We start from the raw sequence: 26,772 nt of genomic DNA, 5'->3' as shown, positions 1-26,772 counted from the left end.
GACATGCAGAAACCTATGGGACCAGATAGGGTGCCTGTAAGGTTGATGACAGAGGTGGTTGTTATCATTGTGAGGCCACTCTATCATCTTTGAAAGGTCATGGTGATCAAGGGAGGATAATGATGTCTAAAAAGGCAAATATCATGCACATCCTATCTTCCATTAGGGTAAAAAGGAGGATCTGGGGAAACACAGGCTGGTGGCTGCTATGTAGGATTTTTTTGTACTCAAGTCATTCTATACTTCTGAACATTGTTTTGCAGGTGTTTTATACATGACCAACGGTAAAACAATTTTCTTAATTTTGTTCTATATTTCTGACTTAATAATTCCTAACATTCAGTTTGCCTTTTTGACCTCTGCCGAGCAGCTGGCAGCTATTATAGGCACTTAGTGGTCATCTGATTAGAAAAAATAGTAGCCAGCAATTATAGCCTGTTCTTACTCTCTTTCCCTGTAGGAAGTGAACCTCTTCTGACTGCTGTTTTCTGAAATGTCATGGTCCCATTTGAACTTTCTTTGCAGCCATTTATAGACTCTTAGCTTGGTATTTCAGACATATAGCTCTTCTCTATTGTGTTTGGAGTACAAGCTCATCCAGTGCAGGTGGAGCAAGGTAGTGGGCTGTTGGGAGGATGGCCAGCAGAGGAACCGCATACTGCCAGGTAGATCTGCCCAGAGTTAGTTAAACAGATTAAATCACTATGATCTTTAAAGAACATTCAAATGTGATAAGACCCTTAGAATCAATCATACTGAAAGCATGCCAGTGTTTTTAGGAAAGTATTATTTTTATTAGTAGTTGTCCGAAAAAAATCTAAGCATGAAATATTCTTGCACCCATGGGACTCTCTTTTAGATACCAGGGCTAAGAAGCAAAACCAGAAGAGAAATCTTCACCATTTCTGCAGAACAATAGAAGATTGCAATGCTAAAAACATTAAGCAGAGAAATCTAGGGATCCAGTGAAAGGTATAGGAGAAAGAAGAAACAGGAGTAAGAGATAACAGGTCAGAGCAGAGACAATCTCCTTGTGGTCTATCTCACTACCTGTGGTTGAAAGATAGCCTTAAAAGAGTTTTCTTATATTGCCATTGAGGTAGTTTAACTCTTTCCTGAGTTATATATAATTATACAGTTAAAATGCTAGGTTATAGTGTTAGGTTTCGTTTCAATTACCTTTACTGGCTCTTCAATCTCTATGTTTAACTATCTCCTTATAAAGAGAGAAAATAGCTCAAACTTTCCATGTTGTGTGACTCAACCTTTCTTTGTAAAGAGTGCCATTTAAAATGTTGTTTTTCATGAAATGGAGGAGATACTAGGAGTAATTGCTGGATACTTTGGTACTTTTGGTTTTATTTCAAAACAGGTTGAAAAGATTTCTTTTGAAATGCTTTCTTTAGATCCAGACAGATCACACTCACTTTCTTGAAATCAAGAGAGAACTAGTCTTATTTTAGCATGTGTCACCAGCTCATTATCTCTGTGGAGGTTTAAATTGTAATGAATTTACTGTAGGTGCTATCATTTCTTCTGCTTGAGTCAGTAGCATTTGATTCTGCAAAATTCTGGATATCATTGTTTCCTGTTGACTTGCATAAGGCATTAGGGCACTGTCTGTATTGCAGAATCTTGAATAGAATAGAAGCTGTTGACATAAAACGGGCTTTTTGCAGTTGGGACCGTTTTTAAATCTTGAGTAAAACAAGATACATTCTCTACTCTCTAAAGTTTTGGCTACCGTTTAAGAGACATCTAAATGTGTCTAACAACCTGCTCTATTATTAGCACTTAATAACTTAATTTATTGGGTTTTCCGAGCCTCTTTAATGCGTTTCCTGTGAACATGAGGATGTGTAAAAACTAAGCCCAGCAGAATACAAAAGCACATTTGAAGTTTTTGAGGAACTGAGATTGCACTGCATACTACCCATCCCTGTTGTGGCAGATCAGCACTCGACAGTACTCTATCTGTACTCCATATGAAATTATTCCATCACAGTTGGTGAAGAAGGCAGATCATTCAGATTTTTTTAAACCCCTTCCTGAAATGGTCCAGTTTTCCAAAAATACTCACTTTTTCAAAATACTCTGTAAACAGTTGCTTAGTATTTACAGCATTTTCTAATATTTAAGCTTTTTCTTTCCTTTTACACTTATAACAGCAAGCTCTGTTTCTCAGTACAGGAGTAGGCTGTTGTGTGCTTCTGAAGTGTAATGGGTTGGAAATTTAATGTCAAAAGAAAACAATGTAATGAAAACTGACTGCAGTAGCTATTCAAGATTCAGTGGACTGTAACACTTACAGAATCAGTCTGTTAAATGACTGTTGAAATCCTCTCCTAAAATAGAGTTTTTAAACTTTGGTGTAAAAACATTTTTTTTTGCTATTAAATTGATCAAAACTAGTCATGTCCACCAACAAGGAAAAGATAAAAATGAGTTTCTACTGCCATATCACCATTGTATTTTGTGACAATGTGAGGTATTCTCACTTAAGTGAACCTCTTCCTTGCATCTACAAAATAATTATTTGCAGTCCCTCTGCTTTTCTGTTGAGCAAGCTGTGTGTGTAGTTAAAGCATATTGAAGTAATGCTTGTTGCAACTAGGAATAGGAATGGCTTTTCGTTTTGTACTTGTTCAGTTCCCAGCACTGGCTGGGTTTCTGTGCATAGGAATTTTAAATGTTACAAATGTACTAGAACTGCTACTGATACAATGAATTAGCAATGAAATGAGCAACGACTTTTAGCAATAAAAAAAAAAAAAATTGTATTTGATGTCCAAAAAATATTATTTTGATCTTCAGTAGTCTCTCTGGTCCCCTACTGTCACTCATTCCTGTTCTTCATCTGGTCACTTCATTGAGTTGTTGTGTGTGTGTAGGGCAAAGCAGTGCATAGTTTGTAAATAACGTCAAGAACCCTTAGAACAGTTTTTTTCTATGACTCACCACTGTGGTTATGAACAATTAACTACACTTTAACATTTCACTTTAACTGAGAGGATAATACACACTAATTTTTTGGACCTAGTGTATGTCAACATACAGGATTTTTGGCTGTCAACAGCAGGATTACAGAGGTAATACCATGCCTTTTCAAACAAACTATGTAGGTAAATACAATAACATGCATCAGATTTGAAAGGAAATTTTAAAAGTACAGTATTTTGGAAGCATTTTATGTTGCAGCATGCACATAAAATTATTTAAATGATTACCTGAAAGACAATTGGTAAGATATTTTAATGGATTTGGTAAGTATAATGGTGTTTGGTAGAAATGTAATTAATTATTTTGAGAAAGAAATGAAATCTCATTTTGGCTTCAGAAATAGTTAAATATATTTACAAATGAAAACAACTCAGTGTTGTTCAGAAAATGAACTAATTTCAATTAAAACTTCTTTTTTAAAAAAAGTGTAGCCATTTCTTATAATAACTACAGAATATCCAGATATTGCCAAAGGTCAAGGAAAAATCTTCCAGTTGTGAGAAATATGGCCAACGAATAGGCTGCATGTTTGTGTTTGATACTTACATGTGATGTTTCATCACGTACTGTGGTGGTGCAACACCCCTGGGCCACATTGTGATGTCAAGACCAGCCAACATTGTGTTCTTGTTTTGGCTACAAAGGCAGTGAGTTTGGACAATTGGTGTTTTCTTGTCCTGGTTACGGTGCAGTGAGTTGGGATGATTAGGTGCTCCCTAGCCATACCCAAAACTCACGCTGCCTGGGAAACTCCTGCTGCTGGGGTCATAGCCTGCTCTGGAAGGAGCCAGCAATACCTGGCAAACTTGTGGCCAAATATAGAACGAACGATAATGACCAAAGTCAATCATCTTGCAATCCTATAAGTAGTGATACAGGTGCGCTTGACACCTTGACCAGACTGGCAGTGCTTTGAGCCAGACAGGCTCCAGAGGAGGTAAAGGCTTGAGCTGTAGCCAGGCCAAGAGCTCCTCTAGTTTCAATCTGTTCTGAACACCCACAATGGAGCAGAGCGACACAGTAAACATCAATATGGCTGAGTTTGGAATACCAGTAACAGGTGGCTTTTCCAAAACTCGTTTAACAAGGAACAAAGAACTCATTTTAAAAGGAGCCTCGTGCCTACCCTTCCATCACGAGTGATCTGACTATGAGCCAGCCACTTTATCCCGTAAATATGACAGCCTGAGGGAGGCCTCTTTGAACTCTCCTGGATTGCAGTGGGCTGTGACCAGCATCTCCCCTGAGCTGGGATGCCTCTCAGGCATAGACTCCTTGGGGTTCAAAGATCATCTGCTGACAAAACTGACGACGGGCCAGGGGTGAGATGTCACACTTCTCGAGACTTAATGCCTGTTGAGAAATGCTGATGCATTGTGAGTATTTACTCCAAACTCAAGAATAGGGAAATTTTCACTGTAGGCTAACCTCTTCCATCAACCTCTCTACCTGTCTATGTGCCTTCACGAGTGTGGGTGTGTTTCATTGGATCCAAATATTTCTGTCTGTCTGTGTGTGTTTATACATATATATATTCTGATTTACAATGCTCTATATTAAGTTAGTGTGAATCTTGTCATTCTCAGATCTGTAATTAAGTCACTGTTTTAATTATAACATGGTCTACTAAATCACCTTGTTAGTCTTTAAATTGGTTAATGATTAAGTGCTGCTAAAACTCAACCTTTTGATCTATCTCACACCATTAATACATTTTGAATTGCTGTTAAATCATAACCATGTTAAAATATTTCATCTGTGACAAATTGCCATAGTGGGCAGCATCCTAAATCAAGATTCTGTGGCAAGTGATTCAAGTGATTTAAAACATTCATCCACAACATGTACTTAACTCCTACTTTATTTATTTGATGCAGAAACAGCAGTTATACACTGAGTTTACAGGTAGCCTGTGTACCATGAAGTGTATCAACATTTTCCTTTGAGGAATGTGAGTGGCATCTTAAACTGATATGAACTGAAAATTTCGAAGGTAGCTCCCAGTTTTGTTCAGAATTAATTTTATGGGTATGTTTGTAGGGCTTGGAAATGTATTTCCTGAAACAAAGCAATTACTTAACTTATTTTTAGGTGTGTTTTTTTAGTTCAATATTTCATTCAGTAATTTATTGTCTTTTCTCAACTTTATTGTCTATTCCACTTTGCCTTGAATAAGGAGAAAATATTTAAAACAGTCGACCAATAGTCTTAGTATTTATACATAAGGGCAAACATCAATGGAGAAAATAATTTGTATCCTTCAAATATTAAACACAAAGACCTTACAACTATGTAGGGCAGTTGTGTATGATTTTTACAAAAAACAGTTTTAATTTGGTGTAAGTTGAAGTGTCACCATTTTAAATCCCAATATTTTCCTTTAGATTCTTTAAATTGTTTTGGCCTTTGGTGCTTTTTCTGAGAGAATATTTTGTATTTGGAAAACAGCAAGCAGGTGATTTAATGATATATTCCATTCAGGATTTTGCTGAGTCACATATTTAAAATGCAGCTTTAAAATTAGCAGTTATCTCTTGCCATTTCTTAGCTAATACAACTGTGTCATTGCAGGGATATAATTTTAATCAAAACTTCCACAGAAATTTATGAATTTGTATTGTGGTGTTCTATTCACTCTGATCGTCTTACTGTGACTCCCTAGAAATACTACCGTTGTTTGCATTTTGTATGTCCACCTTACTCTAGCATCGAAATGAATCCTAAGCAAAACATTAAGCCACTATCTACTTTCCTTGGTTTTTCTTTGGATTTTAGTACCAATTATGTTTTTACCTGTTCAGCCAGCGCCTTTCAGCAGTTCTCTGTATTAGTGCGGTTCCTCACAGGATTCTTCCTTACCACATTTTTTGCAGTTCTCAGTATCTCAGCTGTTTAGGATTAAATACCTCTGTCTTGTAGGTATTTAAATGGCATGCTTTCTTTAGCACTGACGGTTCTGAAATCTGTTGAACAACATTAACAAACTACTATTTTGCTGTTAAATGGAAGGTAACATTCAGTGCAGCCAGTGTGTCCTGTAAAGTCTTAAATTTTGCTCAAATCCAGCACGATGCAGTGAGTGATCACAAATCGAGCTAGAATAAGATCCAATGTTATGGATTGGTGTTTTCTGGTTGCTATACATTAGCAAGTAGCCAACCTGAATACTTGTTGTCAGCCTGACAGAGTCCATATGCACCTCAGTACATAGTAAGAGGATATGTTATTGTCAAGAACTTACTTTCAATACAGAATTGTCCCAAATGCTGACCTGCGCACTTTATTTTTTGAAAGGCTCTAGGATTTCTTTAATTTCTTAGAGCTGGGCCAGTTTTGATGTATACTTTATGTTATTTTTTTTGACTGCTAGTTAATTGTAGGAAAGTAGCCATGGAGTCTTCTAGCAAATTCAGAAGTGATTTCCTACTTTCAGAGTTACTTTCCTGTGCAAGTCTTTCCCTTGCTTCTACCACATGGGTGATACTAGCATTAGACACTAGGTGGTAATCGTCTTCTGGTAAGCTCAGCATGCATTTCACTATGTGAAGTGCCTTTTTATAGCTATTTTTGCACCACTGAAAGACTACAATACGTTTATTTCAGAATTAAAAAACCAAACCCCATAATATTTTAAAGGTTTTGTAGCTTGTGTTGGGTTTGGTTGAATATAAAAAACTGGAAGTTATTGTGTTAATAATTGTTTACCTAGCCATTATCTTATTTCTCCTATATAAAAGCTGAAGGTCATTGCTTGTTAGATTTTCCTCAGAAAGATGAAATTAGCATGTATACTTACTTTGTTTAATATATGGTCAATTTTTTTCCCTGTCTTTGTGGAGAATAGTTCATTAAAATACTTGTAGCTATTGTTGCCATGAAATCAAACTATAAATCATGTCATTTTAATATGAAATTCTTTGGATGGTCCCTATTTATTTATTATGTTTTCTAGACAGACATTTAAAAAATGTTTTGAAATTAAGAGGCTAAGTATGTAAAATATATATTTACTTCCCTAATATTTCTTACTGAAGTAATATCACATAGACTGCTGAAGATGTTGTTAAAAATATGTATATATGATTAGACATATCTTTATATTTCTTAATACACAAAATGTGAAGCTATTTATATTTGAGGAGAATTTTGGTTTCACTTGGATTTTTCACTGACTATTTGCCTTCAGCTCCCACTAAAAGATAATGTCCTCTCAGAGCTGGCGTGGCCAACTAGATGTTTTTTTCTTCCTTATTTAGGGCTTCAAAGCAGCTGCAGAGATTGCTGCAGACAGGCTGCAACTGAGCAAGAAGGGTTTCCTTCTCTGCCGTTTAATGGAGCATGAGGTCAGGTCCCTTGTTACAGACCATTTCTGCGAGTCTGGGTGCAGCAGTGGTCCGTGAGAAAGGATAGTGCAACCATCAAGATCCAGGGAGTAGCTTCAAAGTCCAAGAGATAGTAAAGGAGAAGAAAGAACCACCAAGCCTTGAACTCATCCAAAAAAGACTCATTTTCCTAATTTGTATGTAAGGTGGAGTTCTTTGGTAGGCTGTTGTGCACTGAAATAATCAAGCGTAAAAAAAAAGTGTAAGACTCTGGGGTGAACTCTAGTGTATATAATAAATGGTACTAAGTGCTACATACTTTGTATAGTTTTCTTCCCAGAGCAGATTTGGGAAATCTAATGCAGCATGAATGTTGAATTAATCTGATAGACATTGGAATAAATAGTTTAGGTGAACAGTTTAATATTTGTAGTTAGGCAGATGTTTCCATTTGCATTACAATATGTCTTTTCTCATGGCAATGTGGGGAGGTCATTGCTTGATTAAATGAAGGAGATTGTAATCCAGGGGTTGGTTTTCATTTGAGGGATTCAGACATGCAAAGTTTAAAAGTATTAAAAAATCATTCTGTGATGTTGTATTACGCAGAGCAATCATGCAAGTTACCTGTAAGGGTATGTGGAAAGAGAGTGTCTGCTTCTCTAAGATTATCTGATCAAGGACCTTGTCAAATGGGATGCTAAGGAAAAGGGAGGCAATAAGCAAAACATACAGAGGCACAGATTTCACATAGAAACAATAGTGACAAGAATGACAAAACAAGGACAAGAAACCAGCCTGGTCTATCACGCTAATTGATGGGCTATCAAAAATCTGCAGGCATTGCTTCAAAGTGGGGCCAACCTGGACTTCTCAGCTGATAAGGGTTGACCCACCCTTAACCCAACTGATAATTGGTTGACCCAATATCCAGGACCCCTAGATGGGTCCTGGATATTGGGATGGGGGATTGGTGGAATTATGCAAGCTGATGAGGCAATGCACAGGGGAAGGGGATCACCAGGAAGAATAAACAGAAAAGGGTGTAAAAGGGGTCAGTTAACAAGTGAAATGGGGCTGGTCAGTACATTTGACCAAGCCCCGTGCCTCTTCGCTGCAGTCTGTCCTATCTTCTTACCAAATCATCATAACATTATTATGTGTAGTCACAGTTGAAGTTATATTAGATTTTGCTGAAACATATAATTTACATATAATATGTTCATATTTACATATGGTATGAACCTTAATGCAAAGAAAGTATAGGTGGAATCAGAGAAGGGGAAGGAGGACAGTAAAAAAAGGCTCACCTTACTGGAATCAGCATCAAAACTGTGCAAAAATGCTGCTGTTAAGATGATGGAAAACCAGAAAGGGAAAAAAGCAAAAGTCACAAGTAATCATTACAGTGTGTCTGTTTTGAAATGTTTAACACCTACCACCTGTACATTTCATAGGATTAATTAAGAATGTGCTAGGATAAGGGTTCTTTAATGCTGAGCCTTGCAAGGCTTATAGAGATCCCTGTGCCCAGTTGCTTGCATATATAAGTACAGAGGAGTGGCTGTGCAGGATCATGCCAAAGCTCCATCTCTCCCAGTCTCCAGCCTGCAGCTGTGACCAGTAAAGTATGCCCTGAGAAGAGTACATGAATAAGGCAAACATCCAGTGACATTATCCTGGAATACTCTCCTAGTAATAGTTCGTGGTTTATGCACTTCTGAACGTGAGAATCTGTATTTTATTTGCCCAAATGTGGTTTTACTGCATTAATGTGTCCCACCACTTTAGAATCCTGTATTTTTACCATTTTACATTTTCTGAGATAGATCAGTACCAGAGAAAAGGCTGAAAAGAATGTGTTTCATTTTTCCATTACCCAGGTCCCTTGCCAGTTTACTGATACAAGTCATGTTTATTTAACATCACATTAATATGCTAGGCTGTACATGAGGAAGAGTTAAGAAGTGAACACCCAGACTGTCCGGTCACTCCTGCCAACATCTAGCAAAAGGACAAGGTTTGACTATCCCAATTAAACCTGCCATCAATGTCCTCATACAGTTGCTCCCATCTCTTACTCTGCAGCTATATGTTTAGCTTCCTCATTTGCCATTCTGTTCTGTTTGGGTTTTTTTTTCTGCTCTGTAAAGTCAGGTGATAGACATGGCTGTTTAGCCTGATCTGGGCTTGGTATAGGGTACCAAATAATGGGGAGAACTAGTCATGGTCAGTGTTGTTCAAAGAAGAAATGCTTCCTTCCACCGGTCTCTCACGGGTGATAGATAGGAAGGACACCCTTCTGCTGCTGCCCTGTCTTGATGAACAGTCTCATGCTTGGGAAAAAAACAAACCCTCAAAAACCCCACAGCAGACCCCAGACTCTTGAGAGGCTTGTGGATAAATGCAGTTGTAAAAGTCTTTTTAAAATGCTAGTGCTTTTTATAAATGTTTTTAGTGTAAGATATTAGATAATATATTGCATATGCTTTCAAGCTATTATAAGAATGTCAGCATTTCTCATCAGCAATGAGAAATAGAGCTTTCAGGTCATTTACCAAGTAAGCCAGAGAGCAATAGCAATGTTTTCTTTTTAGATTTTCATGTATTCTATCACATCTATGTCTGCAAATTCTCACTCTAATAGTATTTTGGCTACATAGTGCACGCCGTTAGTGCTAGTTATCAGATGAATAGGTGTGACTGAAGTGGCTGTACACCTCTCCTACATTTTCCCCTGGGTGTTTTTTGCTTTAACAAAAGCCAGTAATAGAAATGAAATAGTCAAATGTAAGTAGGCAGAGGCTATGGCTTCTGAGTCGTAGTTATGGCTTTGCTTAACATTAAAAATAGAGGACTGTTAAATGGATAGTCAAGAACAGTCTGTATGAAGAGTTAGTAGTCTTTCATATATAAGAGCAAAGATTTTCTGCTAGTTTTCTGATCTTGATTTATTAGTGGAATATTTTTGCGGAATTGTTTTTTATTGCTATTATTATTACTTTTACCTTGTGTTGTTATTTAACCCCAGCCAGCAGCTCAGCCCCACACAGCTGCTTGCTCACTCCCCTCCCAGTGGAGAAAAAGTGAGAAAACTCATGGATTGAGATAAAGACAGTTTCACAATTAATAAAAGGATGGGGAAGTGGGGGGAAGAGAAAGGGAAAGAAAAAAGCCAAACTCAAGAAAAACAAGTGATGCAACAAAAACTATTTCTCACCACCAACCAACTGATGCCCAGCCGGTCCCTGAGCAACGGCAGCCCTGGCAAACTTCCACCCAGCTTTATATGCTGAGCATGACATGGTATGGTCTGGAATATCCCTCTGGTCAGTTGGGGTCAGCTGTCCCAGCTGTGTCCCCTCCCAACTCCTTGGGCACCTCCAGCTTACTCACTGGTGGGGTGAGAGGCAGAAAAGTCCTTGACGCTGTGTAAGCCCTGCTCAGCAGTAACTAAAACATCCCTGAGTTTATCAACACTTCAGCACAGATCCAAAGCATAACCCCATACTAGCTGCTATGAAGAAAATTAATTCTATCTCAGCCAAAACCAGCACACCTTGTTTTAAGCCAGCTGTAAATTGCATATTTTAATGGTTACTATCTATAGACTTTTTTAAAGTGCAGTCCAAAATAAGAAAAAATGACTGTGATACAACAGAATATACTGCAGACAATTAACATCATTGTTAACAACAATTAATGCCACTTGCTTAGTTTACAAGGCTGATTCTGGTCTCACTGTCTTATGTCTGGCTTAAGCTGCCTACTCTTATGGCTCTTAAGTGATAGGACTAATCAATACTGAAACCAACAAAATGTTCATTCATAGTTAGGTAGCTCCTAACTGATAGGAGTGGAGGCACCAGGCACCTCAAGAACAGAGTTCCTTGGTGCGTTATCAAATAGGGCACTAGATTAACTGTCATAGAACAGCAAAGCACAAGTAATGAATCAGTGCTCAGCAGTACTGGAAACACAGTGCTTAAGGGAGAGATGACATTATTATCTACTAGATGCTTGTGTAATGCTCCATGCATTGATACTGTATAGTCATCAAAATGAAGCTAATATGTTTAAGTTTGAATACTTACACATGCCTGTATTTCTAGGTTAGTCAAAACCAGGGTTGTCTCTATGCAGTTATAAAATACTTTGAAGTCTATGTGGTCTTATACTTTTAAAAAAAAGCTTCTTTTTCTCATTAATCAAAATAGCTAGGCTAATTTTGAGAAAATGAGTCTTTGCTCAAGATTGTGAACATCAGAAGGGAGTCAAAGTGGTTTTTTCAGTTGTTAGCTGTATATCTGTAGTACTTAATTTTTGACCAAGAAACACTTTACATTCCAGGTTGACAGATGTTTGGGGCAGAGGAAAGCAAAAATACAAAGTTCTACACAGGCAGACTAGTATGTTTCTTATCAGTTATTCAGGTTTCATTTTCTTGATATATGCAATGTAGAGACTTTCAGGAACATACAAGCTAAACTTTTGGTGTAAATACCAAAGCAGAAAGAAAATTTTTAAAACTTCAAACTGACTTTCTGACCTATGAAACTAAGAAATGCAAACTAAATGTCATCCTGTAAAGCTTAAAATGTTTTTCTGAAGCATTTTCTTACCATTTCTAAAACAACTCATTTAGCAAAAATGTGATTCATATGCTTTTGTATCATTGCAAATATTGATAGCATGTTTGTAATGAAAATGACCTCAGACTTCGGGTTCTTCTTTTTGAAAGATTTTATGGAATAAAGACTAAAGATTTTTTCTGGATTTATGGAGGCTTTTAATCTGAATGAGAAAGGTAGAAATAAATGGTAGTACTCAGGTTAGCACAGGAGCAATTTTTTCATTAAATGGTGTTGAACATTCTCCTGCATGTTGTCTTTGCCTTAATATAGAAAGAAAATTAAGTGAGCCTATTAAATATGTAAGTGCTTATAGTTACATTTTTTCTCACTTGGAAAACTAATGCATATTTTCCCGGTAAAGTTTTTTCCTTTGTTCTAAAAAGCTTAGTTTCTTCTTCAACATACTTGGGCTGGCTGGGCACTGGACTCACTTGCTAAATTTCAGACGGAAACATGCAGGTTTAGAGAAAATTTCTAATGCATGCAAGACAGGAGGAATCACAGTCCATTAATATGATGAATTCTCAATTATTCATTGTATGTTCACACTGTATGTTATGGTTGATAGGCTGGCAGTCCTGACCTGTCTTGCCTTTTTGTTTCTGTCTTTGGTCTTTAAATTCCAAAACTTGCTGCTTTTCCAGCCTGAAGAGTGCATTAACACAGTTGGTGAGCCTGTGATCTTTATATGCAGTTAGACTGGGCTAAACTAAAGTGTCTGTTTAAATCGCTCTCATTTTTGACCCATCATAGACTCTTCTAGTTGAGAATTTTCTCAGCCTGTCTTCTTCCCACTCCAAAGAATTACTGTCCATCCCACAGCCTTCTACACACCAGCCTGGTGGTCCCCAACCAATAATTATCCACAGACTCACAGTTGGCAAACAGGGACTTTAGCACTGATTTTCTTCTGCAAAGTTCTAAATTGATTTAGGAGGTGGCTTAAAATTAGCAGTAATGTATCAGCCCACAGGTTTTTAAAACTCAGAGAGAGCTGGAGCTTTGCAGGTGGTTGTACACAAAGCCTGACTTAAAAGTTTGGCCCTGGCCCCAGGCCTGTTGCATTGAGTTCATTTTATGGTCTGCATAATCATTGACTCTTTGAGCTTGGTCAGCGATCTGTTAAGATGGCAAGTAGTTGACGAATGGCAGCTAGCAAACACCAACTACTTTGTCAGTATATGCTACATGCTGTTATTTAGCTTGTTGTTTATGTAGTCGGTGTATTACATGAACTTGGAGTCTTTTAGCTTTGCTGACAATCTCTGATACTGCTTCACCTCACAACTAATTTTTTGTCTTGAAATGGGCTGTTTCTTCTTCTGCCTAGGATTTCTTTCTATTTATACTTTACTGTTTCTCTTTTCTTTATGAGTCTGTTTATAAACACATCCTGTACCCCATATGGTTTTTTGTCATATTTGCAGAATGTTGGTGTATCTTTAAACTCTATCAGAAAGATAGGAAGAAATATGATACTCCAACTTCCAGCCCATATAATAAATTTACCAGCCATTCTGTCAAAATGTAGCCTTTAAGGCTAAGTTTCTTCATTATGTCTGTTCTTGAGATATTAGGAGCCTTGTCTAGAAATTTATAGATGCAGAGTCATTTTATAATACAGCAACTTTGATTAAATTGATTCATAAATATTATCCAGAATTTCCATTTTTTTCTTATGGAATGTGTAGCTTTCAGGTATGTCAGTGAAGGATTACTGTGATCTCACTTAGCCCATGTGTAGCTCATGAGTGATGGGTCTGACTTCCTTCATTATCTGACAAAAATGGAGAGGGATGAATGTCAGACATAAGAGCAGGAGGTCAAGAAGAGACTTTAGATGGTGTTTAATTTCTTGCTTGTCTGGAACACTATGCATGATAGGTTAAATACTAGTTTCTGTAATGATTGGTGATGGGAAGTAACTATCGTATGAGTCGGCATGCTGTAGGTGAACGGAAGACCAGAGGGATATAAGCGAAGTTAAAAGTGAGCTTGGATAGTCAGAAGTGGCTTAAACTGTGCTTTTCTTGGCTTCTGAGTTCTAACATTATCAGGGAGAAGCCTTAGGACTGCTTTCTTCTCCTAATGCAGCCCAAGATGCCGTTAGCCTTCTTTGCAGCAATGTTCAACTTGGTGTCCACTAGGACCTTCAGGTCCCTTTCTGCAAAGATGCTTTCCAGCCAGCTGGCCCCCAGAATATACTGGTGCATGGGGTTGTTCCTCCCCAGGTGCAGGACTTTGCACTTTCTCCTTGTTGAACTGTGTAAGGGTCCTGCTGGCCCATTTCTCCAGCCTGTCCAGGTCCCTCATTTACCCTGTTCTATTTTAGGACTTGTTAAAATCTATCTGAAACCAGAACTTCCTCAGCCATCACTGTCAGCTTCCTAAAAGGCCTGGAAATACAGACAAATGTTGAAACACAACAGCAAGATCAGCAGCTGGATTAAGCTGCTGGTTTTTACAAATATTTTGTCTAGGACTGTGGTAATAGAAGGAAGCAGTAGTATGAAGGGGAGGAGGGAGAAGGATGGGAGATCACTGGTATGGGTGTCAAGGTGCTATGGGTGCAGGGGAATAGGCAAGTATACCTCTGGACCAACTGATATTCCCCTGATTTTGGGCTCAATGGGAGCTGGGTGGGTTGAGGTCAAGAGAAACATCAAACCAGTGTTGGAAAAATAGAAGTCTTTAGGTGTTCCTTGCTCATTCTTGTAACAAGTATATGGAGTAGGGGAGGTACACTTGGGAAGCAGACAAAGCCTTCCCCTAGGATGATAGGAGTGTACATTCTCTTAATTTCTATTTTTACTCAAGGTGGACATTTTAATAATTTCTGCAGATATTTTTATTTCTTGTTTGCAAATTCCAGAAGCTTGATAAATCTTAAAATGATAATATTTTTGGCTGTGTAAATCGTATATAATTATTATAATCAGATACTTCACATTGTGAAACAGAAAGCAGATTTAGGAAATCATCCTAATCTATTTAATTCTTTTCTACTGCACTGTTCTTAAACAGCAGCTATGGGAAAAGTTTATCATTCTTGATTATTCTCCAGGCTATTCATTGACTATATAATTATGTAAGTGTATTCCCAGATACATTGGAAAACCAAAGATTACCTCATCCAGCAATGTCAGGTTTTAACTGTAAGTTTAACAGACATTATAGGCTAATTTTCCAAGCATTTCCTCTTTTTTGGAGGAGTCAGTCTGCTAAAGATTCATTCTGTCAAGAACTTGGCTGTTGGTAAGTATCTCCCTTAAATATCACCTATTTTTCCAAAACCTGCAGATTCTATTCTCTCCTGAAGCGCATCTTTAACTGGGCTCAAGCTTAAAAAATTAACAATGTACATGCCATCCCCACATCACAGGTTTAGGGAGGAAGAATGCTGTATTTATTACAATGTATATGGAGAATTCTGTGGAGGTAAGTATGCAATTGTTCTAATTCAACTTTGGCTGGTATACCTGCATTTCTTGCTTGGAATGAGGGATGGGGTGTCTTTGTGGAGTCTGAAATTATTAGAAGAATGTTTATACTCTTAATACTTCTTTTACTTCAGTGGACAAATATGTTTGCTGGTCTTGCTCTGGAGTTTTGGAAGTTCCATCATTACCACTGAATGCTGAGTTCCTAGGTGAGATGATGCAGAATGTTGTAATTTAGACTGAGGGAGCACACCAAGAGAACCAAGCCACATAATGAAACAGGAATAGAAATGAGGCAAAGATAGAAACATTGGGGAAAGGAATGATAAGGATAGAAATAATGGAGCAGAGCTGCACTTGTGTAGGACTTTTTAATGTTAAATTGTACTTACCAAAGGATATTAACTGCCAAACTTTTATTTCTGTAGGAGGTTTATGGAGACTCATCTAAGAACAATTCCAAGTGACGCTTTTTCCAATCTCCCCAACATCTCTAGGATGTAAGTTCTATTTCTGATGTTATTCTTTTAGCTCTTTTATTAAAAATCACTTCCCTTCTCCAAAGTTCTGTCTTTGTATGCAAAATCTTCTGAAATGAAAATATTCTTGCACCTTTGCTACCTCACCACTTATATTTTAGAACTGCAGGTAATCATCTCTGGTTATGATTTATATTTTAGAACCTGCAGGTAATCATCATTATAACCTGAACCAATAACCTGAACCAGATACAGGAAGGCATACTAGGCATTTTTGGATAAAAGCACACCTTTATTGAAGTAGAAGAGATAAATAAGGCTATAAAACTTTTTTTTTTTTCCACAAAATATGAGAAATGGTTTAATTCATAACAAATGAACATGTTCTATTGCTGGTCCTGGCTAAAAATTTGTTTCCGGCCCCCAGCATGTTTTGTAACTCATTTAATTGGAAACCCTGTGACATTTCTAGACTAGGGATGGACTTTCACAAGAAACATTAGTATTTGTGTGATGTGAGAGGGACTCCTATTGTGTCACTTGCTTTGTATGTAAACACATGCATGGATAAAACCCATAAATGCACAAGCAGCCTCTACCTATTTGCCTCACATCAACATTTGTCCCATTGAAAGTGGCTACCCTTGCATTGCACTGCTCATTGATGTCAGCAGTCTTGAAATAAAGCTGTCCCATCTTTGTTTCTTCGTCTTGGTGGCTGGCCCATAATCTGTCATCCTGTGCATTGCTATTTGATGCAGGGAACTTCTCTGCCATCTCCAAATTCACTCCCTAAAATCAGAGTCATATAATTTAGAAGAGACAGCAGGAGGCATCTAGTCAACCACCTGCTCAAAGTTGGGCCAACTATAAGATCCAACCAGATTGCTAAGGGCTTTATCCAGCCTGGTGCTCAGCTTTATCTGTGTCCACTGTTAACCAAACAAACCACCTCATTCAGCAAAAGGCCCACATTTTTCTTGTTCAGCCTTTTATTACTAATGCAGCAATAGGAGCTCTTCTTGTTGTCCTTGATATTCCTTGCAAGTCTCAAATCCAGCTGAGCTTTGGCTGAATGGCTGAGATGGACTACTATTTAAGAATTCATGAAACAGGACTTTGGGGGGATGTAGAGGTCTGCCTAATTGTATTTTATAGTTTGATCCAGGTGTATTAAAGTAGTGACCTTCTAAAATCCTCATAAGTAATTGTTCTTGTATATCTGCAGCCTCCATTACCATCTCAGTTTAACTGGATAGATGATGTATTGTTTTCAGGTTTTTCTAGGGGGGAATGTCCCTCAGATGATGTACAGTATCATATATAAACCTGATAAACTTCGTTCAGACCAGAGTTTTATTCAATGTAGAAGGATGTCAAGTCTTCCTTTCAATGTCACAAAATCCATTGCTTAGACACTTCAGAGTTTAAAATTCTCACATTGTAATGTTTATGAATTTGTAAAAGCACAGATGTTCAACTGAAGAACTCAGTGAACCCTTCTTTAAAGATGCCTAGCCTTCAAAAACTTCCAGTGGCCAAAAGGCTGTGACATCAAACCTAACCTTCATGGCACCAGAGGTGAGGAAGGGGTATTTCACTCTGCTTGTCTCTAGGTCACTTAGCAACCTCGTAGGCTAAGGACACTTAGCCACCTAGTCTCTCTCCATGGGCATTATGAGTCAGTGACAATCTTTTGCTTATACTGTTTGGTAGCAACATCGTAACAGATAACCACTCTGTTGCGTGCTTTGGTCACATTTCAGTTGGAAAGGAAAGTCAAAATTCCAAAGACCTTTTGGCCCTGAATGGTATGAATAGTTGCTTTTTACACATCTTAGGATAATACATTGGCATCCATGTCAGTTTATTTGGTTTGAGATTTCAAGACTACCTGTGAAAATAAACGTTAGTATCTTCCCCAAATTATTCTTTAAAAAGAATATCTGAATACAGAGTTTTACCTTCCCCCCTACTCCACATTTATGTGTAGGAATATACCATAGATATAGTTGAATATAGAAGTAACTTACCTAATATCATGAAGTGAAGTGGTAGCGTTATACTCTCCTGCTGTACAATGCCTTCTGGATTACCACATTTTTCTTGTTAATTTGAAAAAGCCTATGAAGAATAGACAGTGGTTTAAATTTGAATAGTGTGATTGCTCTTCTGGACTTTTCTTATAGCATTACTACTACTACAAATCATGAGCTCCAACCTTCTTGATATAACTTTGGTTTAAGGAACCAGTACCTGTATTTTAACTACAGCTTTTGTGTGTGTATCTTGGCCTCTAACGTACCACATGTCTCATTTGCCTCTCCCAGCCCATAATTTCCATCAGCAATGAAAACTACCAAATCATTCCTTGCTTTGTAAACTCATCTAGAAAATGTTCTGAAGTTTCAGTAGAGTGATAGAGACTGTTCTTACTGTTCCAAATATAGCACTTCATTTTGCTGTATGGTTTCTGCTATATAATTTCCACAAATAAACCTTTTTTTTCTTCTGCAGTGAATAGAAAATTTAGTTGTCCTCTTTATGAGGACATAACAAACATTTTATAGCTATTATTTCTCTTAAATGAACGCATATCTGTGTAATCTTGATAGCCAGAAGCAGAGATTGTTTCCCTGTGCTGCTTTGCCACAGGAATGAGACAGAAAGTATTTCAGTGAAATGCTCAAGTGCAAAGCCAATTCCTGTCAGAAATAAATCAGGGCACTGAAAAAAAAAAAAAAAGGTTTTATAAGGTATTTGAATGCAAGAGAAATTTCTGGTTTACATCCTTAAAGTTGAAAACACATTAAATCTTGGTAGAAAGGCTTCACCCAGTATTTCCTACTGACTTAGGACAGGTTGAACATTCAGTAACTATAAGATCAAGGATAAGGAACCTTTTTTCCTGGGCTCACGATGATGCTTTGGGGTCACATTCATGAGTACCTCACAGACACCTGACCTGTAGCTCCCTGAGCAGTTTTCTCCACAGCTTCTCCATGCAAAGCAGCATCCCCACAGTGCTCTCTACCAGCAGCCCCATGCAGAGCACAGCATCTCGCTGTGCACTGTTTTCCTCTGTGCGACACAGTGCCTTTATGCCCTGTGCACACTGCTGTCCCACAGCCAGTGCCACCACACGGCTCCCCACGCCTAGCATGCATCTGCACCGCAGCTCTCCCACACCTCCCCTGCTCCCCAGTGCCAGGCCATACAGTACGGCCCCAACTCAGGGCTGCGATTGCCTTGGCTGCTCCTGGTTGTCCTCTCATGAAGTACCCCATGTGTCACCAAGCTACCCTCCATCGGCAGCAGAGGAGAACAGGGGCAGCTGGTGGGCAGCAACGCAGGGGATGCTGAGGCTGGAAGAAGTGAAGAAATGGAGAGAGGGAGAAGGAAGAAAATAAGGGCAAGGAGAGGCCTTGTGGCTACAGCCACGTGCCAATCTGCTTTAAATCCTATGTTCTCAGGCTCTTTCTGAATGGGTAATGGTGATTAAAGTGTTGTCTGCAAACAGACTTTCTCTGAAGATGTGCATTTGGTGTTTAAGCTATGACTGTATTTAAGATGGGTGTTGAAAGCATTTTGAAATCCTGCAAATTAAACACAGCTGGTAGGGAGAGGAGGTGCTGAATCGTAACACACCTTCAAAATGGGAATTTAAACATGCTTTCCCTCTTCTTCTGATGTAACTCCTTACAGTTCTGTTGATTTTTATTTCTTACATTTAATGTGTTGTATTATGTCTTCATTAGCCAGAGCCCAAAGGTTTTTGGAGGCACTCTGAACACTTGGAAGTAAATGTTTATGCACCATTAATAGATGTTTCTGTTTGACGTTCCTGTCTCAGAGGAGATTTTGAATGTGTTTGTGTGGGTTTTGCATGTTTATCTGGATGACAGTAAAGTAAATAAAACCTTTTCCTGTCATCAGTGATGATGTGGTTTAAGTAATGTACGCAAATACATCTGCTTCTGAAGCAGAAGAGTTGATGGAGGTCAACATGCACAAAAATAAGCCGTTTCCTTCCCACTTTTGTCCCACAGATTAAACATATAAAACTGTAACTCAATCAGCTCCAAGCCAGGCAATATAGTAAAAATGTGACATGCAGTGCGGTGGGAAGGGACCTGGTGGCTGTAGGGATGAAGAAGTGGAGGAGGAATCCCTGCTGCCGCTCTTCTGCCTCTTCTCATATGAGAGAAAAGCACTTGTCTACCTGATGTAAGCTGACTCATTTTAATCACGGAGCACACAAAAAGTACTCTCTAATTCCTAGCCCCAGCATGAGGATGCAATGTTTGTTCCTTATCAGTTTTTATTTTTTTTTTCTCTCAAGTTGATTTATATACTTCTGTTTGCTACATAGAACAATTTTTTTTTAATGTGTCATTGATATAACCTATCTTTTGGCATGTTAAAATGTAGGCTCTGTTAAAATGGAATAAATAATTTTCTTTTAAGATTGAAACTCCAGTTTCCTGGGCAATAGATATTTGTTGCTTACAGGAAAACAAAGTGTCTCACATAAACATCTAACTCTGCAATACTCAATCACAGAAGTATAGACTGGAAATACTTTCTTTATTGTAATCCTCTTTTCTTATTATCTTCCTTCATTTTGGAAGATGCAAATAACTTTGTAAAAACAATATTACTGTAGAAAGAGAATCTGTTGGTCATAAAATCTCTATTACTTACTTTTCTGGTATTTTTTCAAACACTGTTGAATACATCTCCAAAGTGATCAATCAAAAGCAAATCTCATGTTAGAAGAGTTAAAATTAGTTCGGGCAGTATGCTTTTAGCTCCTGTCTGGAGAGAAAGTAAATTGCCTTGGAACAGTTAGTGGTATTAGTCATCTGCTGGTTGTTAGAGCGTGCACTGGTCACAAAGTATTCTTTCCAAATTTTTAAAACATTTTCAATATTTTTTAATATCCATTGAAAGAAATAAAGATTTATCTTCTTTAAAATTTACACAAAAAATAAAAATCTGATCCATAATTTATAGTACTAAAAAGCCCTCCTGGGTTAAATGATCATATTTTAATTTGCTATTTACGATTATTGCTCTTAATACTATCATTGTAAAAAATTGAAAGAATGCTAAAAATCTTCTCTGTTTTGTTTGACAAACACAACTTAATTAGAATTGATGTAAAATACCAGTTGGATATTTTTTAAGTCTCTTTATTATTACATTTTGTTTCATCTTGATATCTAAACTTGATGTCTAAGACTCTTCTAGTCAATTTAATTTTGTGCATTTTAAAATAATGATCAAGTTGCTCAGGGTACGTGTAACTATGCAAAATATTAAAAATTGAGTCAGTAACTTCAATCAAGAGTAACAAAAGATAGTTCTTAAATATTTTAATAATAATAATAAATATAAATATATACAAGGCATTCCAATTATTTTTAAAGATCTATAGATTAGAAATATTATATAAAATAGGACTAGAAAAGCAAATAAAACACCAGAATACCTCTCTTAAATGCTATTTAAACATTCATAAATTTTAAACCTAGGATATATTTTGAAAGACACAGTCAGATAATTTAATCCAAATAGTAATGTCAGTTAATCTGAAAATCTGCACTAGTCAGATGTAGTGCAACTTTATTCACACTTCAAAGCACTGGAACAAAGTAGTTCCAGTATTATCATCCTCCTAATGATGGTGGAGAGACTCTGTAGAGCTATTTCCTCATCATGTTCAGTAGATTGCTAGCAGTACAAATGCGACTCAGTCTAAACTGTTTGCAAATAAATATTAAGCTTACTGTCTGGTTTTGCTTCTGAGCCACTGTACTCCTTACATCCTTTATGACATTCACTATATGGCTAGAGTTTCTCTCTAAATTCATGTTAGAGCACATTTTTTTCATCAGCAATATCAAAGCATCAGTTGCCCTGATGATCTGTTGCTGTCTAGAGAAATTGCGACAGTTGTTGCAGTGATGGCCCAAGGACCATCTTTGTTTCTTTCCTTCCTTTTTAATTCTTTGATACAGAGAAACAGGCCAGTTTACCTGAGGGCTAGATCCCCTTGGAGAACTCCAAGATCTTAAGTGGGGAAAAGGGAAGAAACATGATTCTGAAATATGAAATACGGGTGTTTGCCTTTGCTGCTTAATAGCACCGTTGTGGGTTTTTTAGGTTTTTTTATTCAACTGTGTTCTGTAGTGTAGTGTGCATCTAAGGCATCAGTCAAAATAAAAATCCTGTTAAAAGTTCCTCCCTCAGACACTGTCCCTGTGCCTGGCAGTATCATGGCAGTTGGATGAGAAAAAGAATGAAAAGAAAAATAAAATGGCACGAGGGGCACAAGCCATGACCTGCCAAGGTCTTGAGACTTGTTTCTTTTTCTGTTTGCTGGTGTTTAGCTACATCTCCATAGATGAAACACTTCAGAGTCTGGAGGCCCGTTCCTTCAACAGTTTAAGTAAAGTCACTCATATGTAAGTACTGTAATTAAATAAATTAATACAGTGATAAATTTGGGGATGTATGGAAATAACACACATGCTGATATTTGAGTTGTCATTCTTGTCTCCTTTGTAGTTAAATATCACTTTTCTCTGTAATGTGGAGTCAGCCTCTTTTTTCACTTGTGCTTTCTTTCCCTGCAGCTTTTTAATTCTTTTCCTCTTTTATATCCTCCCATAGAAGTGTAAGAAAGTGTAATAAAAAATGTGAGAGACTGACTACATTATGAGCATGTTAGCAAGTTGAAATAAACTGGCAGCTAAGAATTAGTTCTGTCAAATTACTGAAGGTAAGTGTAAAACAGTAACATAAACTCCAGAAATAGAATCAGAAGGGCCAAAGTACAGAGCAAAACGTCAGTAGCTGGAGGCATGAAAAATAATAAGTAATCATTCTTCGATTTAGATTAGATATTAGGAAGAAGTTCTTCACTGTGAGGGTGGTGAGGCACTGGCATAGGTTGCCCAGAGAAGCTGTGGCTGCCCCCTCCCTGGGAGTGTTCAAGGCCAGGTTGGATGGGGCTTGGAGCAACCTGGTCTAGTGGAAGGTGTCCCTGCCCATGGCAGGGGGGTTGGAACTAGATGGTCTTTAAGGTCCCTTCCAACCCAAACCATTCTATGGTTCTGTGATTCTGGGAGCACACTAATAAAAAGTGCTTATCTGGTTATCAAATGGAATGGGAATGTTGTGGACAAAGGCTTTTGGGAATTGTTTTTATACCTTATTTTTCTGACCAGACCTCGCCAAATGATGCACTAGGGCAGTTACAAAAGTGGTAGGATGCCTACATCCATGGAGTTCCTGTCATTCAGCAGTACCCTGTCAAAATGAGAAGGTAATGTATTGAATAGAGCTTCACAGGATCCATCCTGCATCTGATACTCTTCCATGTTTCCATTATTGATCCAAATGAGGCAATAGAAAGTGTGTCAGTGTCATAAAGCTCCGATGAGTTGCAGTTTGGTATATTTCAGAGAATATTTGTGTTTGTGGAGGTTCCATGGGAGACGCTGATGGTCATCACGAATCCAGAGAGGAAAGACTTTTGTGTTCAGAAAGAAAACATGCCAGAGGCATGTATAATTTTTAAGGCTGTTTCAAGGGGTGAAAGCTACAACGCATTTTCCACACTGATGCTTGACAAAGCAAAAGTAACAATAACATTAAATTAGATTAGGCAAGATTCATGTTAGAGGAAATGTTTTCATATGGCTGGCATAAGTAAACATGAGAAATGTTTTCGTACGGAGGTTGTCACTATCACTGGAGGCCTTTAAGGCTGTGTAATCAGGAACTCCATAGGTCTATTTAATCTTCACTCAAAGAAAGAGCTTGAACTAGATGATCTTTTATCACTGCTTTATTTTCTATAATTTTTTTCCTTTTATTTGACACAGTCTGAAACAGAAAGCTTAATAAAAATAAAGGAGGTAATGTCTTTACTGTTACTGTAGATAGAGAGCAGCTAATGCTGGAAAGTGGAAGTGTCTCCCCTAAAAGTACCTGACAGGCAGCACTAGAAGTAGAGTCCAGGATCCTGAGACCTAGTTCAGTCCTGTAATATTCCTGAAAGAGTTTCACAGGAAGGCTTTGTTGTGATAACATTACTTATCTTTGGTTATAATGCCATTCTCTCTTCTGTAGATGTTTTTTCCAGGCCTGTTGTGTTCATGTTCTCTCTTCCTCTTTCACAGTTCTTGTGTCTTTAGGATTTCTTGTTTAACACAAATGAATGTTTAATGACATTTACTGGCAGCACATTTTATAAGCAATGAATAAAGTATTTGGCACTATGCACCACAAATTCCTCACGTGGTACTTGTTCTGTGGTTCACCTTATCAGAAGTTAAAGATAAAATGCTCTTGTATTTCATTGCAGGATTCTTCCATGCAATATGCAGTGTAGTATCTTGTCTGTCTTAAATTATATGGACATAAAGGCTTTTTGAGGACAGCTTTAGAAAAAAGGAGCTAGCTGGATAGATAGCTGGTTTCTATTGTTTCTGTACTAGATTCAAAGTGGAGAACAGATTAGAAAAATATCTTTCGGGATATTAATTCATAACACAAAACTGATCTTCAAAGGGTAATGTAATGTAAGCCTTTGAATATAAAGAACTCTTCTAGAAAATGTGCACTTTTAAAGGTGTGACTAGCTTGAAAGCATGGTGGATGGAGCTCTGGTGTTGCCAGTGCCTCCCAAGGCACTTGTTCTTGTGATGTGCTCTGTAGCACTGCCTAATTTGCATTACTTTCTACTACCTAAAGCCTTGGCAAGGAATATAAGAAGAAGCTTTTTCTTTTGTCCTCTTACAGTCTCTAACCACCCCCAAAACATGTTTGTATTCCTGCCTGGGAGGACAGGCAGTGCCCTTTGCCATAAGTATGCATCTGCCATGGCTCCCCTGAAATCAGGCCAGAGCACACCAGCAAAATCCAAAATCACCACATCATAACACCCATGCCAGATCCCAGGCCTGGATGCGCTGTCCATGACCAGGAAGCTGCAGGCCTGGGCAGGAGTCAGCAGAGCTCACAGGCTCCTACACTCATCACCTATGGTGTAGGCTGCGGGGAGGGCAGGGTGGGGAGGAGGTTTCCTGATCTGCTATACAAGGGTTATGGTAGTGTGGGACCCCTTACATTTCTCACAAAGCCCTACCAAAAAAGAAAATGTACACAGACATGCAAGATACACTTTTTTTTTTTTTTTTTCCTGTGCAAGAGCCAAATATATTACCCAGGACAAGACACCAGAACTCTACTCACAAAAGCTATAGACAAACCTCAAACCTTTGCAGATAGCCCACTGAGAAGGACTACCTCTACCACTCAAAAGCGCTTACCAGGTTTTCAAAGTCTGTTTGGAAGTAAAGCACATGTGTTATTTAATCGGGGAATATCCAGGCATCTGGCAAATTAGGCAGTTGCATACAAGCTGTAAAAGAAAGCAATTTCTAAATTTGACTATTTTTCTCAATTGCTTCCATAACTCCTCTGATTTGTTAACACTTATTGTTGATGAGTTTGATTTACTCTCCAAAGAACAAGATTATTCAGGGATAAATATCTATGTTGTGCTATGCATTTGTTTAATGTTCTCCACTTGCAGAGTATTTTCAAAGTATTATTGCTAAAATAATACTAGGTAAAGATTATTATAGGGTATTTTAAAGGAGGTTGGAGTTACACTAACAGTTTTGACAAGAAGTCATTTCACAGAGTTTCATTTTCACAGGTTGTTTTTCACGGACTTTTCATAAAGTGCAGTTTTATGTAAATAATCTTTTTATCCTAATTTAAACTTACACACACAGTTTCATTTTTAAAACATTGGTTTTTAAACATAAGAACTTCATAGGAGAAAATTTAGTGTTTGTGGAAGGGAAGAACTAATTGCTTTGGCTTGAGTCAAGTGTCACGTGAGTAGGCATCTTGTGTTCATCATCATCCCTGTCTGCCAAACCTGTTAGTGTGCTTCAGCTTTGATCTTCAGTGCTCCATTTTCTTCGTCCTTATTCAGTTTGTGTGCCCCTTTCCTGACTTCTTGTTCCTTCCAGATCTCAGCTCTCTTTAAGCATAGGTTGTATTTTTATGAACCTATGCCTGTCAAGTGCTGAGCAACTTCTTGCGAACTAAGGATACTGATCACTTGCTGTATTTCAATGGGCCAGATCTCATTTTGCTTATAATTAATGGCAAAATTCCCATTCCATGAAGATGAAAATCAAGGCCAAGTCTTTAAGGGTTTTTTTTCCCCCCAGTTGTGTTAAATTGGTCTTGTAATGGTTTCTTATTCCTTCTTTTTGTCTTTACCTTTTTAGAGTATGTCTGTGAGACAAATTTCACATGTTTACAAATTCAGAACTGTCTCTCCCATAGAATGGCATAAGCATTTATTTTTTCTAGATATAATTGTGAAAGTGCCTGACTGGCAGTCATTGCCTCTGTATAGTTGTCTTACTAGTAGAGCTGCAGCTTGGTAGCATTACACTAAATAAAAAGCTTTTGTAATTAGGGCATTCTTTCTCAGGAAACCATTCGTGTGGAAGGAACCCCAGAAAAATTCACTCTTTCTTTTCCCCTTCTCTATGTCTCTGCTCATTCTCCTCTGATCTCTACCTACTCCCTTCTCCCCACTCCAAAAGCTTTCTCCTCTTACACAACTGCATTAAAAGCCCTCTTAGCATTTGGGAGCAGGGCCAAAGGTTATAGTTCAAGTGTCTTTCCCTCATATAAGCGACGTCATTTGGAGAGCTGGTAGGGGACTGCTCTCCATCTCTGCAGTGAGCTGGAGCCAAGGGCTGGGGCAGGTCTGCCAGCCCCTGGGCCGAGGTTGCACTTCTCTTCTTGGACAGCTTGTGGAGCCAGGTCGTGGGATACAGCGCTGAAGAAAGGA

General features: G+C 38.0%; 1 protein-coding gene across 1 annotated transcript in view; it reads left to right on the top strand.

Annotated features, from left to right (window-relative positions):
* Window positions 1–26,772, top strand: part of TSHR (thyroid stimulating hormone receptor) — a 77,275-nt gene that overhangs the window by 12,500 nt on the left and 38,003 nt on the right. The window contains exons 2-3 of the mRNA XM_086462222.1: window positions 15,825–15,896; window positions 22,271–22,345. Of these exons, the coding sequence (XP_086318348.1) occupies window positions 15,825–15,896; window positions 22,271–22,345 (147 nt within the window). The remainder of the gene's footprint in view (window positions 1–15,824; window positions 15,897–22,270; window positions 22,346–26,772) is intronic.

The sequence above is a fragment of the Leptosomus discolor genome, chromosome 3 (assembly GCF_034619465.1).
Source record: "Leptosomus discolor isolate bLepDis1 chromosome 3, bLepDis1.hap2, whole genome shotgun sequence".
NCBI classification, from domain to species: domain Eukaryota; kingdom Metazoa; phylum Chordata; class Aves; order Leptosomiformes; family Leptosomidae; genus Leptosomus; species Leptosomus discolor.
This window is presented reverse-complemented; position numbering and strand designations above follow the sequence as displayed.